This window comes from Puma concolor, chromosome C1 (genome assembly GCF_028749965.1).
Source record: "Puma concolor isolate L17-30 chromosome C1, mPumCon1.1.hap2, whole genome shotgun sequence".
NCBI lineage: Eukaryota > Metazoa > Chordata > Mammalia > Carnivora > Felidae > Puma > Puma concolor.
In genome coordinates, this window is record NC_141674.1 from 161237545 (window position 1) to 161251294 (window position 13750).

Consider the following 13750-nt stretch of genomic DNA (forward strand, 5'->3'; position numbering starts at 1 on the left):
TGTAAGCTTATTCAAATCACCTAATAATTCTAATACTATTCTGTAGATTTTATTTTCTAAGAATGCAAAGAATTCAATTCTATTATTTTCTCTATCTATAATACTGTTATCTATTTTTCTTGCCTTATTATATTGACTAGGTCCACCAGTATATTTCTGATTTCAGAGTAAACAATATTAACATTTCACCATTAGGTACTATGTTTCCTGTAAGTTTTTTTTCCATAGATACCCTTTAACAAGTAAAGAATTTTTCTTCTGTCCCTTGCTTACTAAGAGGTGTTTTTTTTTAATGACTACATGTGCAATTTTATCAGTTTACATCTATTAAAGATAATCATGATTTTGTTTATTTCTTCTGATAATGTTGTGAATTACATTGATTTTTATATGTTAAAACCATCATATATTCCTGAAATACACTCAACTTGGTTATGATGTTTCCTTTTATATTTTGTTACATTCAGTTTGTTATCACTTTAATGAAGACCTTAACTTCTTCTTCTTCTTTTTTTTTTTTTTTTTTTAGTGTTTACTTATTTTTGAAAGAGAGAGAGGGAGGGGCAGAGAGAGAAAGAGAGAGACTCCCAAGCAGGCCCTGCGTCAGAGCCTGCTGTGAGATCTGCCAGAACTGTGAGATCATGACCTGAGCTGAATTCAAGAGTCTGATGCTTAACCGACTGAGCCACCAAGACCTTAACTTCTAAGTAAAATATGTTAATTAGCAGTAGTCTAATGCTTTTGCTGCAACAACCAGAAAATGAAATGGATGAATTTTAAAATTATATTTGTGAAGATATCAGAGAGTTGTGGAGCAAGGAGGAATAGACGAACTACAATTCCAGAACAGTAAGAACTCTTCCTAAGTAAGCCAATGATTGTTTTTTTGTTTGTTTGTTTTGTTTTGTTTTTCCTGATGGACTTGACTTAGCAGAGAGAATCTCCTAGAGGGAAAAAAAACCCAGCATAATTTTTGACCATTACACAGGGCTTGTGTGACCTATTAGAAACTGGAAGAGCCTGAATGCAAGGCAGGTTTTCCCCCATGAGATATTTTTTGAGTTTTAGGGTGATGTATGAGGCTGGAGGCTGGCCCAGAAAGTCAGACTGTAATCTATTGTTCTGTGGTGCCTGGAGGGGAACATCCTACTAGGGGAAAGGAGCCTTTCACAAACTCATAACTAGACGGTCCCTGAGGCATGTGTACATGGGTGTATTAGTTTGCTAGGGCTGCTAACAGCAGCAAAGTACCACAGGCTGGGGAGCCTAAACAAAAGAAGTTTATTCACTTATGATTCTGGAGGCTAGCAGTCCAAGATCAAGGTGTCAGCAGGGTTGGTTTCTTCTGAGGCCTCTTTCCATGGCTTGAGAATGATGGTCTTCCCTCCATGTGTGTGTGTCCTGATCTCTTCTTACAAGGACACCAGTCATACTGGATTAGAGCCTACCCTACTGAACGCATGTTAACTTAATAACCTCTTTAAGGATTCTGTCTCCAAATACAGTCCCACTCTGAGGTATTTAGGGTTAAGACTTCAACATATGAATTTGGGGGATACAATTTAGCCCATAATAATGGGGTTGGAGGCTAAAGAGCTACACTCAAACGTCTTCTGAAGGACTACAGTTGTTTCAGGCCTGCAGAAACAGAGACATTACAAACTCTCAATTAGGCCCTGACCCAACTAAGTCACTAAGTGGATTGAAATCTGTCTGCCTAACTGAGGAAAAGGGCACTCACTAATGGGAGCTATCAGCTGGAGACTTCTTCTTTTACACATAGGTTGTGTCATATAATAAAGGATTATTAGACATGTAAAGAAGCAGGAAATAAATGGCCTGTGACCAAGAGAAAATACTAATAATAGAAGCAAACCCTTCCTTTCATTGAGAATGTTTTTATTATAATTGTTATTATTATCATTATTAATTTTAGAGAGAGAGCAAGAGTGCACGAGCTGGGGAGAGGAGCAGAGGGAAAGAGAGAGAATCTTAAGTAGGCTCCACACTCAGTGCAGAGCCCAACGCGGGGCTCGATCTCACAACTCTGGGATTATGACCTGAACCAAAATCAAGAGTCAGATGCTGAACCAACTGAGCCACTCAGGTGCACCTCATTGAGAATCTTTTAAATTAGAGATTCAATTTATTTAAGAGTTAGTGACTTAATCTGGTTTTTCTTTCTTCTTGTGTCAATCTTGAATAATACGGTCTGGCTAAAAATCTGTCCCTTTCATCACATTTTTCAAAGCTATAATCATGAAGTTGTTTATAATATCCTTTTGACATCTTTTAATAGCTAAAGAGTTTGTAATGCTGGTGAGCAGGTGCAAAGCACCTGAAAGCTTGATTCACAACTGACCCAGGGATTCTCTTTTTCCCATGATCAGTCTCATAGGATGTTTATTATGCTCATTAGCCTTGTTCAAAAAGCTGTCTTTTGGGGGGCGCCTGGGTGGCTCAGTTGGTTAAGTGTCTGACTTCAGCTCAGATCATGATCTCGCCTTTCATGAGTTTGAGCTCCATGTTGGGCTCTGTGCTGACAACTCAGAGCCTGAAGCCTGCTTCGGATTCTGTGTCTCCCTCTCTCTTTGACCCTACCCTGCTTTCTCCTCTCTCTTTCTCAAAAATAAACATTAAAAACACAGTCTTTTGGCTGTGTTTTCTCCATCAATGTATTTTTCTGCTACTTTTCTGATATTGTGGATAGAGACTTAGATAATTGTTTTTTTAGTGTTCCTTCTTTTCTAATATATGCGCTTCATATGCTAAAAATTTCCTTTTCAGCATGGCTTTTACTATATCTTACAAGTTGTGACAAGTTTTATTTCAATATTAATCTAAAATATTTTCTGACATCCTTAATGATTTCTTGTTTGCACGATGGAACTCTGTAAGAGTATATTTCTTAATATACAACAAGTGAATTTTCTACTTTTAATCTTGTGTTCATTTCTAGCTTGATTCTACTGTGGCCAGAGAATACACTCAATGTCATTTCAGTCCTTTGAAATTTGCCGAGAGTTGCTTTGCGGTCCAACATTTGGTCAATTTTGCTTAATTTTGCGTAAGTACTTGAAAAGTTTTACTTTTGCTCACAATTTGCCTGTTCATTTCTGGTACTCTCCTGTGGCCTGTTTATCTTAGTGGTGGTTTCTCTTGTTTCCTCTTTAAAAAAAAATTAAACTGTGAAATATAGCATGCGTCCCAGGAAAAGCATAATTCAAAAAATTGCCACAAAACAACCACACAACCCATCGTACAGGTCAAGAAATAGAATATTATCAGCATCTGAGGAGCCACATATGTATGTCTTTCTGTTTACAGTTTTACCTCTTTTCCAAGATGTCACCATTATCCTGATTTATAATAATTTTCCTGTTTTTCTTCATAAATGTACTACCTCTGCATGCATCTCTACAGGGTTTATTTGTGCCTTTTTATAGAACTACATTGTATATATTGTTTTGTGTCTTGCTTTTTTCCTCAACATTAGGTATATAAGTTTCATTTATGTTGTTTTATGTATCTCCAGCTACTGTGTAACATTCAGTTGTATAAAAATTTATTTATCCATTCTGTTGCTGGTAGGCATTTGGGTTGTCTCCGGTTTGGGGCCAATTATTAACATACTTGTACATACTTCCAGATGCACATGTGTATGTATTTCTCGATGGTATATATCTTGGATTAAAATCCTTGGATCAGAGGGTATGTATATGTTCAACTTTATTGGATGCCACACAATTTTGCAGAAAGATCATACCAGTTTATAATCCCACCAGCAGTGTCCGACACTTAATATGGTCAGACCTTTCATTTTCTGCCAATCTGATAGGCATGTATCCCATTGTGGTTTTAATTTGTGCTTCCCTAATGACTAAAGGTAGAGCTCCTCTTTGTTTAGTGGTCATTTGAATATCAACTTTTGTACAGTATCTATTAAAGTCTTTTACCCATTTTTCTATTTGGCTGTTTGTCCCATCAGTTTCTAATAGTAATGCTCACTAGGGTTTGCTAATTATGTGTATTCTAGATATCTTTTCCTATCTTTTTTTCTTTTTTTACTCCAATAATTCCTAATAATAATGGAGTCTTTTGAGGAACAGAAGTTCTTCATTTTAATGTGGTTAAATGCACCAGTCTTTTATGGTTGAGATAGTTTTCATCTTTTATAAACTTTATTTATTTAGAGAGAGAGTGAGAGAACAGGAGAGAGGGGCAGAGGAAGAGAGAGAGAATCTTTAAAAAAAATTTTTTAAATGTTTGTTTATTTGAGAGAGAGAGAGAGAGAGAGAGAGAGAGAGAGAGAGAGACAGAGCACGAGTGGGGGAGGGGCAGAGAGCTAGGGAGACACAGAATCTGAAGCAGGCTCCAGGCTCTGAGCTGTCAGCACAGAGCCTGATACAGGGCTCAAACCCACGAACCACGAGATCATGACTTGAACCAAAGTCAGACACTTAACCGACTGAGCCACCCAGGCGCCCTGAGAGAACGAGAATCTTAAGCAGGCTCCGTGTTCAGCTTGGGATCGTGATCACCCTGGGATCATGACCTGATCTAAAATCAAGTCAGATGCTTAACCAACTGAGCCACCCAGGTGGCCTTAATCTTCTTTAATAGATTCTTTACTGTCCTGGACCAGGAAGATACTTTCCTACATTCTTTCCCAAAAGCATTATAGTTTTGACTTGCTTATCTAGATCTACCGAATACGGATTTTTGTGTTTCTTTATTTCTTAAACATTTTATTCATCACTTTTCTATATTTTATTATTGATGCAGATTCTCATGAATGGTGGCTTGCCTTGCTCCCTCATGATCTTGATGATATTGTGTACTTGGTCTTAATCCATGAGATTCCCATAGCCCCCAACTGGGAAAGCTCTCCTCCAGAGAGGATTTGTTTCTATTTCTGCCTATAGCCAAAGCTGCCACCATCCTGGGGCCACTTCAGGGCTTTGGCTCAGTTCATCCTTCCCAACCTTGTGTTGGTCCAAGCCTCCATATCCTGACAGAAGTATCACTAGTGTCATCATTTCCTTCATGACAACTGCATTTTTGTTTTTGCTTTTGAAGGAGAAAGGTCTGCAGAAACCTCCTGTACCTCTCGAGAGATGAACGATGCCTCAAAGAAGTGGGTTGTAATTAAGGTCCACTTGTTGCTTGGTGGATGGGTGCCTTGGTGCATCTGATTAGCCATAACACCGTACTTGGAAGTCCTTAGTAATAGATTTTGCATAGTGCTCCAGATCATATAGAGCTTCATCATTGTTTTATAAGACTGCATAATGATCTGTTATACAAATTGGGGAGGAGGGGCAGAGGGAAACACATGGCTCAGTCCCATGAACCCATGAGATCCCGACTGGAGATGAAACCAAGAGTCAGGTTTGTATTTTTGGATTATCTTTTGATGTAGTGTGGGAAATGTGTGGCCTGGGGGAGGTGTGGCAAGAGTAGAAGCCAAGAAAACCTGTTGGGTGGTTGTTTGCTCATCTAGGTTTCATAACAGGGTTGCTGGAATTTAGCAGCACCAGAAAAGATGGAGAGAAATGAGTGGATTTCTCAGGGGGTAGAATGGACCCATGTAGGGTCTAATAAGGGAAGACAACCTCAAAAGACTGCTCTCTCGCTCTCGCTCTCTCTCTCTCCAAAATAAATTTAAAACAATTTTTTTAAATATAGAACAATAATATTCTTCATTGGCAATGATGTGAAGGGACATGATCATACAGTTCTGGTGAAATCGCTACAATCTTTTGTAGGATAATTAAGCAATTTGGTTAAAAAAAATTAATGGGATAGATTCACTTTTAGGAATTTACCCTAAAGAAACAACCAGAAATGTAAAATTATCTATGTATAAAGACATTCATGAAGTCAATTTTCTAGTAGTGAAAAACTGTAAACAATATAAATGCCAATTCAACAAATAGGGAATTTGTTAAATAAATCATGGCAGTTTAGCATAGTATCGACGAGTGCAGGTCTGGAGCCAAAATACTTGAGTTTGGATCCCAATCCCGCTACCTCCCACTACCTCCTTGCTATGGGAACTTGGACAAATTGCCGCACAGCTCAGTTTCCCCATCTGTAAAATGGGGTTGTTGTAAGAATCAAATTAGTTAATACACGGAAAGTTCATAGAACTGTGCCTGGGGCATACTAAATTGTCAATAAGCGTTAGTAATTCTCATGATGTTAGTATGATCATCAACCATTAATACTTACCATGAAAGAGACCTACAATTATTCCATATTGATAGATGGTGAAGGAAGGTTGAATCTCCATCCGGGGACCATGATGGTGGTAGGAAGGTCTGAGTGTTGGACGTTCTCCTACAAAATGTGGGTTCTGGGAAGAACAGCCAAGAGAGGGGAGGAGGAGGGGGCAACAAGACACCCATGACAAAAAAGTTCTGTTTGACACTCTTGCCTGGCCTGGCTATGCTTACAGAATACATCTACCAGATCGTCAGTAAATAAAGATTAAACAATCAAGGGACAGACAGGCTTTTATCCTTGAGGAAGTATGACACTCAGGACAATTCAGCATTTAACAATAGCTCTGGATAAAGAGGATACAAGGTTTTTCTAGGTTGGTTTTCCAAGAGATGTATCAAGTTCTTCAAGTGTTGTTTTTTACATTCCTATCACAGCAGGATGGTGACTGCACTTTGTAAGATGTGAGTTGGATTTAGTTCATAGCTCCCCACCCCCCCCACCCCGCCCTGGATTTCTGGGTACAAGTGTTGAAAGTACAGATTTAAAAGGAAAAATAAGCCTTAGAGGTCATTTTACTCAGGCATTCTCAAACTTTTGTGTGCCAGGGACTCCTTCGGCAGGCTAAATAAAACCTATGGACCTCTCCCATGAATATTGTTTTAAAATATATAAAATTAAAAAAAATAGGTTTACAAATAAAACCAATTATGTTAAAACGGAGTTATCAGAATTTAAAAGAAAATTCTAATATAATAGCATACGTGCTTTGTTATTGATGCATTAATAAGATCTGCTAATAACTGCTGAAAAATGCTGAGCATAAATGATATATTGAGATATCCTTAACAAGTCTTTTTCTTTCTTTTCTTTTTTTCTTTTTCTCTTTCTTTCTTTTTCTTTCTTTCTTTCTTTCTTTCTTTCTTTCTTTCTTTCTTTCTTCTTTCTTTCTTTTTTTAGAGAAAGAGAGAGCATAAACAGGGGAGAAAGGCAGAGGGAGAGAATCTCAAACAGGCCCCATGCTCAGCACAGAGCCCAACATGGGGCTCAATCCCATAACCCAGGATCATGACCTGGGCCGACATCAAGAGTCGGTGCTCAACCGACTGAGCACCCAGGCGCCCTCCTGTAACAACTCTTAAGGCATAAAAATATCAGTGGTTTTTATTGGTGAAAGAGTATTAGCCACTATAAATACCAGTGGCGTTTGTTGTCTGCATTCATAATTAAAGAAATTGTTAAATTTCAGTTATAACTTAAGGAAATAAAGATGCAGTGCCCCCCCCACGCCCTCTCCACCCCCCCCCCCCCCCCATCCAGATTCTACCCACGGACCAGATCAAGAACCTGGATCTAGTTCCAAGCCGTCCTGTCACTGCAGCCTGGTTTTTGGCCCCTGTAAACTCTCTGATTATATAGCAAGCCAGTAGCAGATTGAGGCCCCAGAGCAATGAATACTTCCTCATTTCAAACTGCTTCCTGTTGACTGGAATCTCAAGGATCTAGTCTCAGAAGCAACATATAAATGACAGACGCCAAACTAAATTATTTTGGAGCAAAAATAAAATTTGGACTTACACCCTTTGCGTTTCTCTTTCAAAAGAACTTCTAACAGGAATTCTAGTCTCTTCCCGAGATCCAGTGAGGTCAGTTTAAGTTGTTTGCAGATAGTTTATTCAGCCAAATATTTGCGTATTGGACCTTCTTGTACAAAATGTGGGTGCTAGAAAGAACAGCCAAGAAACGGGCTCAATCTCATGACCCTGGGATCATGACCTGAGCCGAAATCAAGAGTCAGGATGCTCAACCAACTGAGGCACCCAGGCATCCCCTTTTCCATATTCTTGCTGCTCTGGCATTTGGGGCCTTGTGGACCTGGGGACTGCCCCTCTCAGGGTTAACTAATTCCTAGAGATAACGATTTGCCTGCCAGCAAGCCTCTGATATGCAGATCATCCACTTCAGAGTCCTTTCCCCTATCCAGCTCTTTTATCCAATTCCAGTACTGTCTGGGCACTATCCCCTACCCTAATGACTACAGGGGCAGGTACCAGACCAACTGGGGGCCACCCCTATAAACCAGAGCCCATGGAAATTCTTCAAACTATCCAATCATAAGTGTGTTCCACTTGCCGATCTTGCCTTGTCCATTTGTTCCCTGGAAAACCACAATAAAGACTCCTCTTGTGTGGGTGCTTCCCTGTGTGGCCCTGCGTGGCCCTGAAGGGCATACTTGCAGTGCCTCCTGTTCATAGGGGACCATGAATATAAAAAAGTAATTTCTTCCTTCATGACAGTCCTTTTCATGTCTGTGTCTCGTACTCACCCACACACAACACATCTCAACACATTTTTAGAATACACACCCTAAAATTAGAGCAGCAGCAAATAAGGTAGACCAAATCATCACCTCCAAGGAGTTTATAGTTTAATCTAGGGTTTATAAGTGTGTGGGGTGGGGAGGGCTCTAAAGTAAATTGAACCAGGGCGCCTGGGTGGCTCAGTCAGTTAAGCGTCCAACTCTTGGTTAATCTCATGGTTTGTGAGTTCAAGCCCTGCATCGGGCTCAATAGCTGGCAGGGTGGAGCCTGGCTTGGGATTTTCTGTCTCTCCCTCTCTCTCTTCCCCTCCCCTGCTTGCACTGTCTCTGTTTCTCTCAAAATAAATAAACTTTAAAAAACATAAAAAATAAATTGAACCTAGGTATGATCAAACCCCATTCTTTTCTTCTTCAGCTGGTTAGTTCCTGCTAACCTATGAAGGTGGTAGATAAGAATCGGGGAATCAAAGAATTGAATCCCGTATCTCTTCTGCCTGGACAAAACTCCACCTGCTAATGTCTGGGCTGAGGAGATAGGCCCAGAGTAGGGCCATTGTAATTTTACTTTGCCAGATGATTAAATGATTAGGAAGAGTTATCAATCCATTTCCCAAGTGCTTCCTGCCTCAGCAAACTCTCATGATGATGATGGAAGCAATTTTAAAAAGTAAATGAAGGGTCAGTTAGATCTTACAGAGCAGTATGGCGTGGGTGAACAAAACTAATGCCTTGATCTAACCCCCTCCCCTCTATGTCCTACAGGGAAGAGGCCCTACTGAGTTAAGCCTTTGGCTTGGGCACCTTTTTAGGTGATTTCCTCGCTTCTTCTGTTCTCCCCAGATATCTTCCTCTTCTTGTGTTTGCCTCCCAGGCTGGTGTACCATTCTGCTCCCTCAGGAAGAGAGTTACTTTCTACCTCTTCCCAAACTGGGGTTCCTGAAATGAAGTCTATTCTTACTCCAGCCCTGCCCTCTTGGGGCAGGTAGACTCGGAGATTCTCTTGAGTTAGGGAGGCAGTAGAGGCTGATTGCACAGCTAGTCTCCCCACAGCCAGAGCTGGAGATAATCTCCTCACCAGTTCCCTCAAAGGAGAAACACCTCAACAAAGCACACATTTATTTTTTCCCCAAAGACGGCACAGTCTAGCCTCACATAAGGAAGTATATTCCACCCATGAACATGGGTTTTTGTTCTTTTCAAAGTCCTAAACTCTGCTTTATTTTGCTAGGACACTGTGACCACTGCTTGAGCTTGGTTTACATCATGCGTCATGGTGTCAGCTGTGAGTCACTGAGACAGCTTTCTGATCCCCAAATCTGTCCAGTAGAAGGGAGAACAGGAAGATGTGTGAGCTCATTCCTCCTACTTGTGGTTTTTTTCTTGTTTCATATATTCCTCTTTTCATAATATGTCCTAAAAAGGCATAGGCAGTTAGGTGGGGCTAGGGGAAGAGTAGTATTAGGTGAGGTAATTTTTCTACTTGTCTCTGTCAGGGTCCTGCAGGGAACAGTGGGTTTGCACAAAGGTTTAACCGAGGAGAGTGTAATAAAGGGAGTATTTACAGAGGTGCAAATGGACTTAAGAAAACCCAACAAAGAATGGTGAAAACAAGGGACAAGCAAGGGGGTGCTCAGCACCACATACAGGCCTTTTATACGCAAGGAGGCATGGTGTTACTGAACTCTGGGAGAGCTATAGCTATGGAAGAGGGGCCACTCAAACACTGTTGTGGCAAAGGAATGCAACCACTGCAAAAACCATGGCCTAGCAAAGGGGCACAGATGGATAAGTAGGTTGACCTCTCTCTCTTCCTGCCCTCTAATCTCCTTCAGTGTACTGGCCACAGCCAACTGGAAGCCAATGGGCAAGGAGCCTGCCAGGGCAGAAGGCAAGCCAAGGAAGGATGGAGAATGGAGGGGCAGAGTCCCCAACACACAGTCAATATTTGAATTAAAAAAAAACAGTCCACTTATCCAACAAGGCAAACCACTATGCACAACTTATTATACTTTACATTAGAATATTGGACTTCTGTATGCACCAAGAGAACTGCAACATTACCTCATGGAAATTCAGTAGATAAATGGCATATAGAACACCTGGTTCCTAATCTCATGACGGACGGGGTTTGGATTTCCTTTCCCCACCCCTTCACATCCTATCTCCTTACTCTGAATTCTATGTTTGTCAGGGACAAACAAAACAAAACAAAATCTGTCAATATGTACGTGTTTGTAGCATCACAGGTTTTTAGGAAGGCTATCGTGTTCATTGCCCACCCTCCCTTCTCCCCCTACACACATCAGAAATCCCTTTGAGAGCATTGCTGACAAGTTATCTAGTCAGACTTTGGTGACCAATTGTTTACCATCTCACAAGGGGAACTTCTAGTATTGAACAACTCTTGTTTTAAAAAGTTAATACTAAGCCACAACAATATTTATTAAAAATTTTCCTCTTTCAAGTGACAAGTTTTATCAAAGTTAGGTCTTTAACGGATGTTAAGATAAGAGACAAAGACCAAGCTTGAAAATTCCCCGAGCAAACAAAACCAGTTTAATTATACAAGCAAAGCTTAATTTAGCTCATTTTGCAAGACTGACTTGCCAAAGTCATTTCTTGCTTATGCCTCTGGAAATCATAAGCAAAACTTGAACTGTTTCCTAAGATCGATATAACCACTAATCAATTCCCTATCTTTTAAGAAAATTCTAGTATTAAAACCAATCACTGTGGAGCGCCTGTGTGGCTTAGTCTGTTAAGTGTCCAACTCTTGATGTTGGCTCAGGTTGTGATCACAAGGCCCTAAGATCAAGCCCCAAATGGGTCTCTGAGCTGAGCGTGGAGCCTGTTTGGGATTCTCTCCCTCTGCCCCTCCCTCCCTCTCTCTCAGAATAAATAAATTTGAAGAAATACAACCAATCACTGTGAAAAATAAACAATCACTGCTATCTAACTATATAAGCTGCTTTTTTTAAATTTTTTTTTTTTATTTTTGGGACAGAGAGAGACAGAGCATGAACAGGGGAGGGGCAGAGACAGAGGGAGACACAGAATCAGAAACAGGCTCCAGGCTCTGAGCCATCAGCCCAGAGCCCGATGCGGGGCTCAAACCCACGGACCGCGAGATCGTGACCTGGCTGAAGTCGGACGCTTAACCGACTGCGCCACCCAGGCGCCCCTATAAGCTGCTTTATAACAATACACCTATACTCCTGAACCTCATTCCATGTTTTGGGTTGAATGCTCCTAGTTTACAAACTGTCTTTTTGGTGTGTGTGCAATAAATACACTTTTACTAATCACTGCTTCCATGATTCATTGGTTTTCTGTTCCTTCTGAACTTTTGAGAAGTTTAAAAGTTGAAAGTCTCTCAGTTTAGCTTCTAACTTCAATACCATCTGTACCATTTGGCCATGTTTTCATTCTCCTGAGAAGTTTTGTTAAATGGAATCTGGAATCCCCCAGATGATTCTTCTTCTTTTCCTTCTCCTTCTCTATAGGTTCCATGCCCGGCATAGAGCCCAAAGTGGAGCCCAACGCTTGAACTCACGACCCTGAGATCAAGACCTGAGCTGAGATCAAGGGTCAGACACTTAACCAGTTGAGCAACCCAGGCACCCCTGGAATCCCAGAGATTCTTATTTTCTGCTTCTGTGGAGAAAAATTAACTCATGAGTGAAGTGCAGATGCCGAGTTAAAGGGGTGAAGTTAACTGGGAACGAGGAGTAGACACTTTAAGGAAGAAGAATAGGGACACAATGACATTGTTAAGGAACTGCTAGTTAAAGATCACAAAGGAAGAGAAGCAGTATAAAGTTAAACAGGAAACGTCTGCAGCACCCAGGAACCAAAAAAATCTGAAAAAATAAAACTGGAAGATTTGGTGATAGTTTATTCCTACAGGTTTACTTGTACCTTTTCCCCCTCTGTTGTATGTCCTGAGAAGCTAACCCTTATGGACTAGATCAATTATCCTCTGGCTTCTGGTTAGGGTCAGCCATTTGGGACTCTGGACAGGAGACTGGAGAGGAAAAAAGTACAGCTGGAATATTCATCTTGCCTCTCATTCTCCCTGTGGGGTTGCTGCAGGCTGGCTGTGTCCCTCAACTCAAGGCCATAACCTCAGTCATACTGCGCTCTTTACATAGCTCTGTCTCTGGATTCCAGTAACCCTCTTTCCTTCAGGCCTGGGCACTGCAAAATCCTTGTGGTTTCCCACACCCAGCCCACAACTTTGTAAATAGTCCAGTTCATTGCTAAATTGCCCAGTTGGAGTGTACCACCTGTTTCTTGCTAGGACCCTGGCACACTCAGTTTGATTCATCTCCCCAACAAACTTTACTGAGTAACTATTACATGCCAAGGAAGAATATAATGATAAATTAGACAACACTCTCAAGAGGGCAGTTTGGGGAGCGGAGACAGCCACAGGAACAGATGTTTATATCACATCTTGATAAATGATGCAGCCAGGCATGGGATGGGGAGGTGAGTGGGTGGAGGCATAAAACAGAGGCAGGAGCAGATTCAGGGAAGGTTTCTTGGTGGAGATGGGAGTCAGGAAAATTTAGAAGCGAGCATGTGGACAGAGTGGTCATCTGGGTGAGAAGTTTACAACCATGGACATCAGGGGGGTAAGGGTGTAAAAGGATGAGGGCTAGGTTGGGCCAGACCATTAGAAAACCTTGTACTGCGGGGAGGCGTCCTTTTTTTCCATTTGCTTACTCTCCCTCGGTTTCTCCACCAAGGGAAAAATGATGACCTAGGTGAAGTCTGCAGCCTCCTACTCTTAACCCTTGATCCTGCCCTACCACCAGGGCTTGACACTCCTGCTTCCTGGGCTGAAAACTGGTCTTTTCTGTTGAAAAGCACTTCCATACAGCACCTGCACATTCTCAGGGCTTTCAAAATGGCACAACGACACAATACGGTAAACCAGTCCTTGGAGATGAGCTACAGGCGACGGCTAGAAGTGAACGTTCCCAAATGCATTCTAGAAGCCCTAACAGCCAGAGCCACGTTTTCCTTAACAGCAGCAGATGACAACACCACGTCCCTTGTCTAATGGAGAAGGGTGACAATGATGCTGGAAAGAGGGCAAAAGAGTGAAGAAGCTTCACTTCATCAAAGCAGGGCTTTGTTACAAATAGGTTTGTGCAGGTGAGCGTATTTAAGATCCACTATTTCTGACACTATATAGGC

General features: G+C 41.3%; 1 protein-coding gene across 3 annotated transcripts in view; it reads left to right on the forward strand.

Annotated features, from left to right (window-relative positions):
• DCAF17 (DDB1 and CUL4 associated factor 17) overlaps positions 1–3967 on the forward strand; it is a 48850-nt gene extending 44883 nt beyond the window's left edge. For all 3 annotated transcript variants that reach the window (XM_086718882.1, XM_086718884.1, XM_086718885.1), the window contains exon 15: positions 530–3967. In XM_086718882.1, coding sequence (XP_086575008.1) covers positions 530–619 — 90 coding nt within the window. In that variant the 3' untranslated portion in view covers positions 620–3967. The remainder of the gene's footprint in view (positions 1–529) is intronic.
• Positions 3968–13750: the final 9783 nt, after the last annotated feature.